Raw genomic sequence first — 16,487 nt, 5'->3', positions numbered from 1 at the left:
AGCACTAACATTACAATAAACAGATTTATTTTCAATGTTTTGTTTTATTTAAAATTTCAGAGTAACTGTGGAGAAAAGATACGTATTCGTCGTGTGCTGATGAACTCTCCACAGATTATCACCATTGGCCTGGTTTGGGATTCAGACCACTCTGATCTGGCTGAGGATGTTATTCACAGCCTGGGCACTTGCCTTAAACTGGGAGATGTGAGTATTTCATATGAGGTCTGGTCTGAAAGTAACGCCTCCTATTGTTGGCCCATGATGTCAGAGGCAGATGCGGGTGGTATGACTTTAGAGGCTGAACCTTCCTGTTGATATTCTGTTACGTGTTGTTGCTGTGTGACAGATGGCAGCTGAGGGGTAGTCTGACACAATGATGTCTGATATGGAAATGCATGTAGAGCAAAGACATGTCACTGAATTCCTCCATGCAGCAAAAATGGCACCCACTGCCATTCATCAGCGCTTGCTGAATGTTTATGGTGACCATTCAGTGGATGTGACAGTGAGGGAGTGGCAGCAGTGACAGTGGGTCGCCTCCTCTGGTGCAGATTTTTAGGAGTGCAGAATGCAGGCTCCTCTTTGTTGCTGGAGAAAATGCACAGCTAATGGTAGTGGCTATGTTGAAAAATAGTGCTTTGTAGCTGAGAGTTTGCTCTATCAGAGTGTTACCGTCTTTGCACTTGTTATAGTTTTCATGGGAATAAGTGGGAAACATTACTGTCAGAGGGACCTATGCATTTTAATTACCTCAAAATGCACAACTTTGCACATAATAGTTCATAGTAATAGATTGAATAATAATAAAAAGTTGCTACCTTTACCTTTTCAGCTTCTATAAACATAGGGCAGATCCAAAGATCTGATCTGCTTCCAGATGCTTCTCAAAAACTATGAAAGTACTGGTATAGTTTCATATTCTCAACTTAATAAAGTTATTGTGTATGGTTCTTGAAAATAAGAAAAAAATACTCCAAAAAACAGTTTGTCTGAATAAAAACATGTATAAGGGAATTTTAGGTTGTCGTTTGTGCTGATTTTTATTAAAATGCCTCTGTACACTTTTCACTTCGTAGAGCAGAAGTTTATTTCTGTTACTTATGAAGATAAAATATGGTTTATGGTTATTTAACTCTTAATCCTTTTAATTTAAATGTGTAGTTGTAATGCGTAGGAGTTACTTAAAATTGAGCAATCTCAGAGATTATGGCTGACATCGTTTGATTCACTGATAGGTTAAATTAAGTAGTGCACAGCATCCATAGGATTTGTCTTTTAGAGGATTTACTTAGTCTAAATTATATCATGTTTTAGTGCTGAATTGTGTATATACTGAATTTTAGCTGTGTCCTACTGTAGCACTGAGATAGTACAGTAAAATACCTACAGTCAGAGCAAATTGATGGAAATGTGATTGTACACAAAGTGCAGTACTTGCACAGTAAGACACTAAATGCTCTAAAAGTGACCACAGTATATTTTTAAATAGAACATGATCAGTTAATATCAGAGGACAGATTTTTGTGTGGGACAAGTTCTTTTGACCTGCTGGTATGTTCATTTCATCTTTTACATGATATTATCTTAAATTGAAGTCTGCTTGAGTCATAAATAAATGCCAGCTGTTTAGTGTCAGAGCTGCATTATTTCTACAAAGTAGAGAGGAAATAACAGATTAAATTAGTATTTCATAGAATCAGCAAGCATAACACAGAGTATGTGGATAATTTCTTTCAGTGCACAGTTTTGCTTCTATAGATTATTTTAGTCTCCAAGACTGACTCGATTCTTGAGCACCTGCTCGGTTGCTAGTTTATTCCTTGTTTATGTCTCTATTTTTGTTGAATGTTGGTTAATTACTTTGGTCTTTGTTGTCTTATTTTCTGTCTCTTGAAGTAAAAACAACTGATGCTTCTTGATAGTACCTTATGGTCTTCAACCGGAAGGCAATATGTAAGATGCTGTGTTATGTTATTGATTTCTGACTTTCTGAATTTCCTTATCTCCCTTCTTGAAGCTCTTCTTCAGAGTAACTGATGACAGAGCAAAACATTCAGAGCTGTATTTGGTGGGAATGATTTGTTACTATGGAAAGCATTACTCTACTTTCTTCTTCCAAACTAAAATTCGTAAATGGATGTACTTTGATGATGCTCATGTCAAAGAGGTAAGAAAATGTTTAGAAAAACAGTCTCTTTGAAATTTGCTAACTACTTGTGTACAAATCTTTACTGATCTTTAAAGATTTTGAGAAATTTAATCTATTTTCCCACTCAAAACCCATAGCTTTGTATCTTTTCGTGAGTAAATAAAGCGTTCTTGGAAAAGCATACCGGAAATCTCAGAAGCGCCCCATTCTTAGTGTTGTTGTGTTGGCTGATGTTCTTCCTTTCATGTCTTTTGAAATCCTATTGTTTGTGCACAGGGCTAACATGCTTCTCTTTCCCTTGCTGAGGAGCAGCATTGCTGTTTAGTGAGGGCTTTTGGGGTTGTTTGTTGAACTATCTGGATGCCAATCTTCCCCAGTAGTTGTTGCCAACAACAAATTTTCCACTTGTTTGTTCCTTTCTTTTCTTTTCACCAATCATGAAGTCCTTGACATTCCATATACTAGTGCTAGAATATTGGCACAGTGTTACTACATCCCATTAGTTTGTTTTACTTTATTTCACACCACTTTCCTTTTATTCCTTCTTGTCATGGAGGCTCAAACATGAGAGAGGAAAATTTTCTCCTATGGTCATGCCAAGCACAGTCTCAAAGGGAAAACTAATCCTTCCATTTGTTCTCTGTCACATTTGTCTGCAGCAAAAATGCCAGTGATAGGTATTGCAGTGCTTTAGTTGAATTAACTGTGTGTGGAGCAGTTTTTTTTTCTTTTAGAAAAGATGTTCAGTGCATTTAATAAAGTCTGTATTTGTATATGAGGAATATTTCTGAGATGATATAGTGATGATAATTACCTCATTTTTCAAAATGCTATGGAGTTTGTTTTAGCAGCAGAGGAGGTTCACACTCCACAGTGGTTAGCATTGACTTAAATTTGCTGTCATGCTACAGATGTAATTTTTTGCTTACCATTCATTTTGTTTATGGTGGTGGAAGGATTAAAGAGCTTTGTTAACTGGTCTTTTGTTTTGACTGATGCAAAGTTTGAATGTTTGAAGGGATGAACTGCCTTTTATTAAAACAAAACAAAAAAAACCCAGTAACAACAAAGAAACCAAACCCTCTGAAAGGGAAGGATTATTTTTGTAGTTATACTTTTAGCAAAACTAATGGTTGTTTAGTCACAAAATAGTAAATATCTTGGTTTTAGCTGAGCTGGTTCCACTGTGTTCCAAATGTGTTCTTGATCAGCTGATGCTGTGCGTGATAATTTACTTCTCAAATAAGCTGAGTCTCAGAGGAATGGAAATGCCAGTTTTAAGGGATAGTTTGCTTGCAGTTACATTTTAGAAGTAATGTTCCTTTTTGAAGTATTTTTCAACTTCTACGAGTAGTCTTGAGGTGTCTTCTTCAGTACTGGATGTGGCAGAAGTTGAAGAATGTCAGTAAAGAAAGAGGAGGGGGGGGGGAAGGAGTCCTTATTGTAGAAAATTATGACAAAGTTGTCTTAATATTTTTTGTTGTTGTTAATTCAGATTGGTCCAAAATGGAAAGATGTTGTGACAAAATGTATTAAAGGTCATTATCAGCCTTTACTGCTGCTCTATGCTGATCCGCGAGGAACTCCAGTATCAACACAAGACTTGCCCCCTCAAGTGGATTTGCAGCAATACAGTAGGACTTGCTATGATAGTGAAGACTCAGGTAAACGCTCTGGACTGCATGTTTATTCCTTTACTCTGTAGTGTTGTGTGTGAAAAGTTTTTATTTTGAGTGTGTTTCTGTTAGTGTTTGTTACTTTTCAAAGCTGATCTAGAATTCTTAGGAGAATTTACAGTATTTTACCTTTGAACCTCTCTTCCAGTGGATAGCAATCTCTCAAGCATAAAAATAAAAGTTAGAGAAAAGATGGAAAAAAGAACTGAAGGGTCTGTTGTGAAATGACTGTAAAGAGGAACAGTAACTGATGAATTCATGGGCTGAGTTCATAAATTCATCAGTAGTTCTATCAGGAATGGAATGATAAAATCATTCCAGTCAGAGGAAGCTGCAGAATTAAGCTTGGGAGGGAAGTTAGGGAAAAGAAACATTAAGGAAACATCACAAATGCATCCTTTGTTGGGATGGTGAAAGAATCTGAGGGAAAGGAGAAGAAATACTGGGGATGGCAGGAAGGGAGGGCAAGAATCAGTGCAGTTATCAACCTTTGGCTTGTCTTTTTTAAAGTAACGTATGAGATACAGACTGATTTGTGGGAAACTGAAGGAAAAGGGTTTGGCGAAGGCTTATGCATTTAGATGATGTTTAGTTGATTCCTTTTTCATTAAAAAAAAATAAAAATTTACAACTGTAGATATGTAAGACTTAACATTAAAGATGCCAGTAATGCTTTTCTACTTTCTGAGTTCTGTGTAATGTAGGTAGTCCTTTGAATTAGAAAGGTGTATCCAAATAAGTTGCTTCAGAGGTGATAACTGCTCTACATATTGTTAGTGGTATGATGGGCTGCTGGGTTACTGAATTTCTGGATGATTCTGGATGTTAAAGTAAGACCTCAGCCTACAGTAATATAATTTATGAGCAATAGATATATTCAGAGAAAGATGTGCAATTTCAATCCAGATAAGGTGAAGGCTGGAAACAGGGTTTAATTTTATACAATAATGGCTTAGCAAAGAAAATTGTTTCTGTTTTTGGATGGTTGCAGAGAATATTTTATATTAGAATGGATTTATTGGTTGTCAAGAATAACAAGGTAAAGCCAAAACGAGAAATACAGCTTTTTCTTGGGTTTTTAGCCTATTTTTACATCTGTAATTCTAAGAATGTTTTATGGCTTTCATGGACAATATCTAGCTTTGTGCTTCCTAATCAGTAAATCAATAGAGAACATCTGCTGTTGTCTTAGTTATATGTTGATGGTCTGGTAGTAATGAAACAAATCTCCAACTCTTCTTAAAATAAATGCAAATAAAGGCTGTTAAGAAAACTTCTCACTCAAGATGTCTTTCAATTTATAAATATATCTTCCTGTTCTGAAGAAAACCAGGGAGCCTGGAGTGGGGAAAGGCCCTTCACTGCTATCCATCAGATGTGAGCGCCTCTACAAGCATAAGATTGATATATGCTGTAAACAGGCCTTGTAGTTCTGCTGCTTGGTCTCCAGGAAATACATTGCGAATGCTTCAGCTCAGTGTCCCTTCAGTATCTAATATTATTGTGTTCTAAAACAACTTCAGGAAGCTAAGTATAAAAATGCATACATATATAAAATGTTAAAAGGTGTTTCAGATAGAACTCAGAAGGTTATGATGAGTAACCTGCTTTTTGATTGCAGAAAACTTGGTGAATCTCCAATTAACCACAAGAAATTGAAATTTGACATTAATTTCTTTTCCAGGGAGAGAACCTTCCATCTCAAGTGATACCAGAACAGATTCCTCTACTGACAGCTATCCTTACAAACAGGCACACCATGAGTCTGTGGTCAGTCACTTCTCTTCTGACTCACAGGGAACGGTCATTTACAACGTGGACAATGATGCAGCTTCTCAAAGCAGCAGGGACACAGGTAGCAGATAAATTTATATCGCAGTAGTCATTGTCATTAAATATGGTGACTACAGTGGAGCTCAGTGAATAATCTCTCTTTATGCAACCCATAACAGACTAGTGAACAATGTTTGCTATTCTGTATGGTTTTGGTTTGCAGTTAACCATTGTAATGCCTAAGATTAGCATAATTTTAAGTGTATGGCTGGCTTTTGTAGACTTTCATCTAGCCAGGCAAAAATTTACACACACTATTTGTGTTATCCCCTATCTACCTGCTCTCTTAGTCATGTAAAATTCTGGAACTTGGAGTTTGTTTTGCACTACCGTTGTACAGTTTGTAAGTGATGTGTGTTCTACTTACTCATCTATGGGCAGTTTGTTTCAGGAGTTGCAGCTGCCTGGGAAAGGTATTTCTCTCACCAGGAATCTCCCGTAACTGAGTACCGAGGACTTCCTGTGTATGTGTGTGTTGGCAGTACATAGCAGTGTATGTACTGCACCAGGGAGGAGCATAAGATGATTTCCTGCCTGTGCTATGGAGACAAGTGAGAACATACAGTTGGAAGAGAGTCTGTCTTCATATTCCTTCAGGCAGCTGAAGAGTCTGCCTGAAGACTCTCTTGCGGAAAAGAAATGAACTGGCAGTCTGCAAGCTTAGATCTGTATTACTCATGGCCAGTGATCTCAGTCAGCCTGCTTCTGCATGCAGTACTAACGTCACTTCTGAAAAAGCAGTGCATGAGTTAAGGACGCACTTCTCAAGCATCAGAAATGTGACCTGCTAAATCCGTTTGTTGTTACTTTATTGTTCTTTTAAAGACTTTCTAAGAGGAATAACTTTGAATCAGCAACTGTTGGTTGCAACAGGGGTCAATAGCTAATACACCGCTGTGTCCTTCTGGTTGTGAAGTAGTTGCTGTTACATCTTGTGACACTTAGACATCTTTCGTCCATTTGAAACAATCTGTGTTACAAGCGTTTCACATTGCAACCTGAAAAAAATGTTTCAAAGTGTTATTCAAGACTTTTTATTCTTAGCAGAGGTTCAAGTAACTGTAAACTGTGGTTTTAGATAGCTTGAAGATCCTTCTAACATTTTAGCAAATACTTAGCACTGCAGGTTCTGGCAATAGTCCTCAGTAGAGTGTGAGAAAGAAGGGAAAGTTGGAGCAGAATTGGAGAGTGGTGAAGAAACAAAATTCACGATGATCCAAAGATTACTGAAAAACCAAAAATGAAAATGCTGGTGAAGTATTATTTGTATGGTCTGCAAAAGTAGCAGAAAGTGTATTGTATTAGATTACTCTTGGTACAATTTTTCACAAATCTATTTGTTAAGAAGAAAGAAGGGGAGGGTAGTAGGAGGGTTGCCACCATGTAAGCAGATTAAGTTCGATATATAAACTTTTTGTTCTGTCATTTTTTAGTGATGCTCTCCTCTTCTTTTTCTTTCTTCTCCCACTGATTCTGTCCTATGTTATTCCCTTCAGTTCTAGACCATTTCTCACCACCGAATTTCAGTCATCCTCATCTTCCCTGATTCTGCTTTAGTTACAGTCAGTATGTCCCCTTAGCTAGTCACCTGTCTGGATGTTTTCCCCTTTTATTTTTGCCTTCCTGAAACCTTTCCAAAAAGCCAGTCTGCCAACTTATGCAACTGTTCAGTCATCAAAGGGTGATCCGTGGGGCTATTAAGAAGCCATCCACATTGACCTGTCAACTGTTGCTGCTATTGAATCGTTCTGGGCAAGAGCAGGATTCTACATTTAATGGCCATTTACCCCACTGCTTCAGCCCAGAGTTTTCTGGACCCTATCCCACATCGCCCTTCTGGGAAGGACCAGCATTGGGTCATAGGACCTCAGATACCTGGGTTCTTCAGGATGAAAGCATGAAGGGTGGCTGCATGAGCCCTCTCTTGCTCCTGCCAACCTGTGCTGCTGAGAAAAATGTGCGTACCCTATTCATGCAACTGAGATTTCCGTGGGAGGGAGTAGTGGATGTTCTGTCTTAATCTGTTTGATTTCATTCTTTCTCTATTAACATATTCTGTCCCCCATTCCCTGACAAAAAATAAAAAGAAAAAGAAAGAAAAGAAAAAAAACCCAGTGAAACTTTCTTTTGAATACTGCCATTTATGAAGCCATTGAAGCAATCCTACACGTGGAGGATGAGGCATTTAGGAGCACATTCAGCAAGGCACACTTTCACATGTGCAGTTGAGCACTCAGAAATCCTGCCTTTTTATTTTAGTGAAGTTAATGAAATGAGTGTGAAGTTTCTGACTGTATTTCTGGGACTGCTAGTTCCTCTATTGATGCATTCCACTCGTTTTAGTCATTGTTCCAGAGGGTACAAGTAGTGTAACGTGTATGTTGCAGGCTCATGATTCTTGGAATCTCTTCTATGTCTGTTAAACATTTAGTGACATTATGACAAAATTTGCAGTTTATGAGAAGAGGAGAAAATATTTATGCACTGCTAGCAGCCTTCATTTTTACAAGGCTGAATTATGTTCTTTCATTAGTCTATGAAGACAGACTCTAAGCTAACTAGTCTTTCGTGCAGGCACGAAGAGTGCTAACTAACCATTCTTACTAAGTTGAAAGAACTGTAAGGGAAAAAAATTTCACTAGAGAAGTTGTGCACTCTGAAGTGAAACACAATCTTCTTTTATCTTGAGAGACACCATTACAAGGTATAAGATATTGCTGTTCCTTCAGACCCTAGAAGATGCATGACAGTCCATGCTATGGGGGTAAATGGCTTCTCCCAAAGAACTGACTGCTTCTTGCTCAGTCACCTAAATGCTGTACATCTTCAGTCTTCACTGTCAGCATTTCTCTTTTATTCCCGTAGTTCTTTTATTTGTTTTATTTCTAAAGAATTTAGCTACAAAATCTTTGTACAGTTTGCAAATGAATAGAAACACAAGTTTTGTGTAGCTTGCTTTTTATTGTTTGGATTCCTTCCCACTCGTACTTGTAGCACCTTTGTGGCAGTTGTAGTTGGAGTGTATTACTTTTTCAACTGTTTGAAAGTACGATTTTACTTGTAAAATCTACTTTAAATGTTGTTGATTTTGATGTTAATTTCTAGAAAAGGACCAGGCTCAAAACAGCCAGTTACATAGTCTGGGGGCTGTTCATCCACTGTTGAGTAGTACAGATTTTTCCATTGCTGTCATCCTGTACAAGGTGAAATTTGTTGATGTTAAGGCTAGATAAGTCTTTGTAGCTTATTCATAAATTCCCTTCTTATCCTGCATCTCTGCTTGGGACTACTCACGTGAGTAAAGCCATGCGTGTGTTTGTGCTTGAAGGCTTAGGACTGTGAATGTGTGAGAACTATAAAATTAAGAAAATAAGTGGTAATACAAAAAACACGTAATTAATTGTCGTATGCTCTTAAGTCACATTTTATATTCCCAACTTTCCTCAGATATCATATGCAAGAGAAAATGCTAGGACATGTGAGCTTGTAGTTAAGGGGACATCGTTGTGTGTCAGCTGATCCATGCTGTTGATGTGTGTATGTTCTTAGCTCGTGGCGGATGCGAATTAGCTGGCTTAGCCCTTGAGAGCCAACTGAGGCTTCTTCCTTGTAGCCTAAACTAACTCAAATTACTTTGCTACAGGCCAAGAGAGTGCAGATAGAGAATTAGTGTAGAGATGCTGATGATGTGCAGTATTTTTTTCTTGGACGTTGACTTGCTCATGCGTTTAAGCCTTCATTCAACAGAATAATGCCAAACAAGCTGTCTGTAGTTTTTTTGTTCATGGCTGTTAAAACTGAGCAAGTATTCAGACAGCAAAGAAATGGTATCCTTAGAGTTCTCCTTTTGGATAATCTCTCATTATCAGAGTCATTGGAGGGGATGTATCACTGATAACCTTAAAACAAAACAAACAAAAATAAACCAGACTTCCCTTCTCCGAGACAAAACCAGAAACTTGTGGATGGAAAAGCTTAACCAAACCTGACAGTTAGCATTGGACAGTCTGCAGCTCCTAAGGAGCAGAAGAGCCCTACTGTTCTCAGCACACATAGCAATCAGTCCGAAGGCTCTTGTCATCTCAACTGTGTTCTTCTGTCCTTTCAGGGCACCTGACTGACAGTGAGTGTAATCAGAGGCATATTTCCAAAAAGAGCTCACTGGCAGATCGCAAGAGGAGTTCTAGCCGGTCTCGGCGAAAAGGAGATGAGACTCAGTCATCAGGATACCACAGTGAAGGCAAGAATCTCTATTTTATTGAAAATATCAATATCTCTTTCTGATTTTTAAGATCCTCGCTGTGTATATACATTTCTCTCCTTGTTTGTTACATCTTTGCCTGCATTTTGTCTCTTTCTTTTGCTTTTGTTTTTTTTTGCTTTTGTTTTACTTTTCAAAAACTGCATGAAGATGCTATAAGGCTGCTAGCTTAATCTGAAGTTATTTTTGTGGCTTTTGCTCTCTCTTTTATGAACTACAGGAGAAACCTTGAAGGAGAAACAAGCCCCCAGAGCTGCCCCCAAGCCATCCAGCAGCACCAGCAGACTAAGGGAATTTAAGGAGACAGTGAGCAATATGATCCACAACAGACCACAGCAAATTTCTCAAACCAACCAAAATTCCCCTCATGGAGGGAGTCATATGGATCAGGCAGAAACACGGCCTTCAAAAAGCCTCTCTGTGCACTCTAGAGACTGGGAAGTTGAGAGTACCAGTAGTGAGTCTAAATCCAGTTCATCTAGCAGGTACCGGCCAAGCTGGAGACCCAAGAGAGAGTCTCTTAATATAGACAGCATCTTCAGTAAAGACAAGAGGAAGCACTGTGGATACACTCAACTTAGTCCTTTCTCTGAAGAGGCAGGTAAGAGGTTGAGAAGAAAGATTTACACTGAGGTGTGGAATTTATAATATTCTGCTATTCAGTTTCATTTAAGTAAAATAGAGAAGTGAAATTTTGAATGTGGCTGGTAGTGACTCACGTCCTTGAAGCTTCTTTGTGGATATTGAACGTGTGATACTTGTTTGTTTTCCATATGTTACATTTCGCATTTTAGAAAATAATAAGGGAAACTTTATTGTCTGTACTGCTTAAATGGACTCAATACTACACTGCTAAGTATTTGGAAGTTCCTTACTTGGGAGTGGCCTTTTTTATTGGTCAGGGTTTTTCTTTTGATTGTTTTTGCATGATGGCTTAAATTATGGCGTAGCAAATACTTCATGCATTAGTGCTGAGCTTCCATTATGAGGATAAGAGCAGCTGATGATTTACCAGCATTTGTTTATGATGATTTATGCAGCAGCTATGCAAATTGAATATAGAGACTTTGTCCTTGGTTTTTACTCTTTCTTCAAGGTGAAGGAGTTTGTTGTGAACCACTTCACGTCTTTTGTTCCCCTTGCCCCACCCCCTGCTTCCCTTCCCCTAATTGGTAAATGAATGTAGTACAGTCACCTTATTCTTATTCAGGAGGTGTATATTCCTGAAACTGTTAACACTGTAGAGCACAGGTGTTTACCAGTTTCTTTCTTTTTGTTGGTATGCTTCTGGAACTGCTGCTTTTTACTGCATGTAGATGAGAAGGAAGAGATCTGTGTGACTGGCAGTGGAATGGTGGTTAACAAGGACACTTGCAGAAAACTTAGAACCTTGAGAGGCAGGGGCAGCTGTCACCAACTGAAAGGAACTAAAAGTTTAAGGGAATTGGGCAGCAAAAATAAACGTATAGAGGGAAGATAAAGGTAGAAGAGAGCACAGCTTAGGAATAAACAGCACAGGAATAAAAAAGCAAAGGGAAAAAAGGAAAAAGGTAAAAAGAAAAAGGATACGAAGAGGCAAATGAGAACATACAGGAAAATCAACAAGGAAGAATTGTAAATAAAAATGTTTCTCATCACATTGTAAATGGCAGGAAGACAAAGGTAGAAAGTGTAGCATCTGAAGTTAATATGACAGTACAATATAAACTGAAATTACTGAAGGCACAGTTGGATATACTGTTAAATGATTTTGTGCAGATACAAACTGTTGAGGGAGGAAGAGATTTTCTTTTCAGATTGGATTGTTACTTTGGGAAAATATGGTAACATGCTAAATGGAAGAGATTCAAAACCAAATTTGTTGAGAAGTAACAGAAATGCTGTAAATTGTTTTTTTCAGCTTTCTGTTTCTAATTTGAAATGAACTTAAAGACACTACTGGTATAAGCATAATCAAGAAGCAAAAATATGTAGATTTGCTGCTCTGAAGGTCTGGATATTCTAGTAGGTTATTTTGTTTTATCTCAACAGGTAAGGAGCTTATGGAGAACGAGGTCAAGGAACATACTGTTCAAGAAACAAGATCAAGCCAATCAAATGTCAGATACAAGCGTCCTGTGCTAAGCCGTGGTACCCAGCATGTGATGGATCAACATCCTCATCTGATACAGAGGATGGAGTCTGGATATGAAAGCAGTGAACGCAACAGCAGCAGCCCAGTTAGTCTGGACATGCCCTTGTCTGAAAACTCAAGCACCCACAGGTAGATTTTAACAAACTTCATTTTTGGAGTGAAGTCTGCATTTCTGTTTTGCTGTGTTACATAATGCTGTAGAACAAAACAAAAGAAGCCAAAGTTAGCCCCACGAAAGCAAGCCAACAGCACAAAACAATCATCCTAGCTTGTAAGGCAAGTTCATTGAGGCAGGGAGAAATAGAGAGGAAATACGGATCTGAGTGAGATTGATCCCTTTTCTTGTCAGTATATTGATAATTTACTGATGATGATGAGTTATGAAAAGACAAATAAATGAATGAGACGTGTAATGTTGACTGAAATGATGCATTTGAAATAGTCATACCTTTAGTCTACGACTTAAAATCTCAAATATCAAGTTTAACATGAACTTAGGATTGGTCATTCTCTTTCAGATAAATCATTGTTTCGTAGCATCTGCGTACAAAATCAGAAAGCGATAGTCTTGCATAGGAATCTTTGACCTTGTCAAAGATTAGGAAGGTGAGGAACTTAGGAAGTTTTTCACTTCAGGAGAAAGTTTTTCACTGAGGATGGTGACACACTGGAACAGGCTGCCCAAGGAGGTTGTGGATGTCCATCCCTGAGTGCGTTCAAGGCCAGGCTGGATGTGGTTCTGGGCAGCCTGGTCTGATGGTTGGCGACCCTGCACATAGCAGGGGGTTGAAACTGGATGATTTTTGAGGTCCTTTTCAACACAGGGCATTCTATGATTCTCTGATTATTAGTTTGAGAGATTCACTTAAATCTTGCAAGACATCTGCTGTATTTACATGCAAATATAAGAACTACTGTCCTTTTGCTTATTTGCTTTCTCTTTGTCTGTTTATTTAAATAATCTTCTGTGGTAGGCTTTTCTTTTTTCCCCTTGGAACTATAAAAGTAAAGTGCAAGTAAATATTTTTGTGATAATAGAAAATGTAGACATAACTTCTCCCAAAGAGTTTAATAATATTGTGAACTGTAATTACTCTTTTTGGAGGGACATTCATATGAAACGAACAGGTGGATTGGTTCCTGCTTGGCGTAGCATCCCAAAGTCTCACAGTAGCAGTATATTGGAAGTGGAGCCTACTTCATCCAATGGAAACTGGGCAACCAGCCCACGTGCCTTTGGAAATGGTAAGATAAACTTCTCAGAAGTAGCGGTTCTGTGAGTTAAAGCATGTAGGAGTTGGTTTTTTTTGCTTTCTGGATGTTCATCTTTACAATGTAGTTATGAAAAAAAGGAATTGAAACATAGAGGAATATAACAACACAATTTAACAAGTAGTAACTTTGGTTTACCATAGGTAATGGCAAAAAACTTACTTGGAATGTTCCTTTTGATCATGTTGTTCTTATGTCATTTTCAACAAAGGCTGATTTGTCTGATGAAATAAAATTGCTTTTCCTTTTCTTTCCTATAATTCAGTATTCTGGTATTAGTTGAAAATGTCTTCCCAAGCATAACTCATGATAACTTATAGGATTGATGACTCCTGAAAAGAAGCTTATAATGGTAAAATTTTCACAAAAGTGATTAGATGTCTGCAGGATACTTGGACTAAAGCTGACCTTTTTTGCAGATACACATTCCAATTATCCTTCTGAGGAAATCCTTTCCCTTACCCAGACATTCTCTGGAATAAAGTAAGGCGGGAAGGTAGTTTCTATATACAGGTCAAAGTTGAAGTGAGGCTGAAGATTGATTCCTGCTGTGTTGACTCGTACATAAGCCTTTTTTCCTTCCATTTTCATTTGGCTACATTGGCATAACATTGGTTACAGTTCCAAGCACAGTAAGAAGTCTCAAGATTTCAGCAGCAACTTACAATTCTCTCTTCAGATTTTTCTCTGTTTCATGTGCTGTTTCTTGTGTCATTGAATTGAGGGAAGGGCTGTGCTACAGGGGATTGTGAACTAATGCTGTAATGCTTTTATCAGAGCCACCGACACAGAAGACGACTGGAAACCAAATGGCTTGGGCAGCCATTAAAAGTAAAATTGAACAAAACAGAATTTGTGGTCTGCAATTCTGTGGTCTTTGCTCAGTCTGCTATTCATTAACGGCAATTTTATTGTCCATTAACATTATTTTGTCTTTTAATGGATACTTTCAGAGATCTTACTATAAAAACAAAATTTTGTTTGGAAGGTGGGGAGATGTTTGCCCCTTTAAAGAGTGAACTGGATGAATTGCAAGAGGAGGTGGCAAGAAGAGCACATGAACAAGAACTACGCAGGAAAAGAGAAAAGGAAATGGAGGCAGCGATGGGCTTTAATCCCCGTCCCAGCAGGTTCATGGATCTAGATGAGCTACAGAATCAGGGTAACTTTTTGAATGCAGTATATTTTGCAAGATTATTGTGCTGAAGTTTTTTTTTGAACCTTAGAACTTACTTTCCTACTCTTTCTCCCCATTCTCCACTCCCAGTATTGCAATTTTGTGTCTTGACATAGTGGAACACTGTCAGTTTCAAACTTGTTGCATACAGAAAACTGGCATTTTAACTGTATTATTTCTTGAATCTGACAACAAGGTAAAAGTTTCTAATGCAGAGATGTTAATAATTGCACCTTTCTGTTTTGTGTGTAGTGATATATAGATTTAGCTTTAAGGCTTCCCCCAGCATTTTGGAATAAACACCTTTCAGATACCTCAGATCCATCTGCAGCATAGCTTGTCCACTTAAGTTGTTATTTTCTTTATTTTTCTTTCTTATAGCATCACTGACCTGAGCAATTCTATTCGTTCCTGCTTTTATACTTCATACTCTCCCTCTCTGTTCAGCTGTGCAGCTGCAGCTCAAGGGTGACAACAAGTACTGGGGCAAGCTTAAGCGGGTAGAGTTCTTAAAAATCTGAGCAGGATTTGATTCATTTATCTTTTGTAAAGGACAAGAATTGGAGGGAAAAAAAATCTAAAAAGCCAAATATTAAGTCTTAATATGTTTTCTTCAAGACTCCTCTCCTTTCTAGTAATGGATGGCAACAGAAAAGGAGATTTAACTGGAAGAATGTGACTGTAACAGAGAGAGCTTGGTGACAGGATTCAAGTGTAGTGCCATTTGTTTTATTCTCAGTCTTCATTAGCCAGTAAGAGGAATCAAATAGGAGGTTGGCTAACCCGGCTGAGAGAAACCTGGTAGAATGCTTAACTGTGGATTCCTGGTAGTCAGCAGAGCCAAGAAACATGGTGAAATGTGTAGGATTTGGTCTCCTAAATTCATGTATAGCTGGGGCAGACTCAGTGAGGCATTGTGTCCTCCCAAACACTCCCATGTTGCTAGACCTCCTGGGACCCTTACACTGTTCACTCAAACCTCTTGTAGCAGAGAAGGAGATGAGGTGTTTGTGTGCTGCAGAACAGAGGTGAAGGATTGAGAGGGGACGCCACACAGCAGTGCGAGCTCTGGATGCGATACAGCTGGCACTCTGCAGCCTAAAGCAACTCCAGTTGTTGGAATGTCACTATGTATACCTATGGTGGCCGGTTAATACGGTCTTTATGAGGATGACTGATCACCTGAATGTAATTTTTTAAAATTTCTTGGTATTATAAGCTTCTAGGTTACCATTTATGGTCCCACTGTGACCTGCAGGTAACCAGTTTACAAATTCTGATGTACCAAAGTAGACAATTTTTTTTATTAACATTAGGATTTATTTTTATAAAGTGCTAATGAGGTAAAAATTGAAAAGTGAACCCCTATTCTTGAGCATGAGGATGTTGTCTTCTCGTGCCTAAGGAAAATAGCATAGTTTTCCAACACATTAGCCTTCTTTGGTCTTCTGTTGTGTTGGTAGAAGCAAGACTTGCTTAGCTTTTCATTGGTAAGAAGAAATGAAGCTAGGATATTTCTTTATCTAAAAAGACTTCAGTACAATGTTTGAGTTACTGCCTTTGACCCGAGGAGGAAAATTTTAATTTGTTCCCATTAAGCCTTTCCCCATCCTAGAGATGTAATAGCTTAACGTTAGCAGACTGCGAGGTTGCCTGAAACGTTTGCTGGTGCACAGAACTCCAGGACTCCTGTGACTCATTTTCCTTCAAGTAAATTGCTACACTCGTGGAACTTCAGTATACTGGCCTTGCTTATGAGCCTCAGTAGCCTTGATTTTGAAACTGAATGTGCTGCTTGATTAACTCACTGCTCTAACAAATCTCACTTCTCTCTGCAGTAATTGCTTTTCATATGAGTTCTTAATGGGTTTATGTTTCTCCATTTGTGCGCAGTGCAGTTGGAGAGCAGGTCAGACCATAGTATTTGTTACGTGAGTTGAGAAGGTGTAAATTTCTGTTGACCAAGAAAGATACTCGTATTC

The 16,487-nt window shown here is 38.3% G+C and overlaps 1 protein-coding gene across 8 annotated transcripts in view; it reads left to right on the top strand.

The window, feature by feature from the left end:
- Positions 1 to 16,487, top strand: part of USP54 (ubiquitin specific peptidase 54) — a 95,382-nt gene that overhangs the window by 66,204 nt on the left and 12,691 nt on the right. For 6 of the 8 annotated variants that reach the window (XM_052676690.1, XM_052676686.1, XM_052676685.1 and 3 more), the window contains exons 8-16: positions 61 to 207; positions 2,021 to 2,170; positions 3,648 to 3,816; positions 5,513 to 5,683; positions 9,770 to 9,901; positions 10,143 to 10,523; positions 11,954 to 12,186; positions 13,160 to 13,301; positions 14,317 to 14,490. In XM_052676690.1, coding sequence (XP_052532650.1) covers positions 61 to 207; positions 2,021 to 2,170; positions 3,648 to 3,816; positions 5,513 to 5,683; positions 9,770 to 9,901; positions 10,143 to 10,523; positions 11,954 to 12,186; positions 13,160 to 13,301; positions 14,317 to 14,490 — 1,699 coding nt within the window. The remainder of the gene's footprint in view (positions 1 to 60; positions 208 to 2,020; positions 2,171 to 3,647; positions 3,817 to 5,512; positions 5,684 to 9,769; positions 9,902 to 10,142; positions 10,524 to 11,953; positions 12,187 to 13,159; positions 13,302 to 14,316; positions 14,491 to 16,487) is intronic. The other 2 variants (XM_052676689.1, XM_052676692.1) reach the window with 1 other exon arrangement.

This window comes from Tympanuchus pallidicinctus, unplaced genomic scaffold (genome assembly GCF_026119805.1).
Source record: "Tympanuchus pallidicinctus isolate F22 unplaced genomic scaffold, pur_lepc_1.0 scaffold16, whole genome shotgun sequence".
Taxonomy (NCBI): domain Eukaryota; kingdom Metazoa; phylum Chordata; class Aves; order Galliformes; family Phasianidae; genus Tympanuchus; species Tympanuchus pallidicinctus.
Note: the sequence above shows the minus strand (reverse complement) of the source record. Positions and strands in the feature narration are given on the sequence as shown.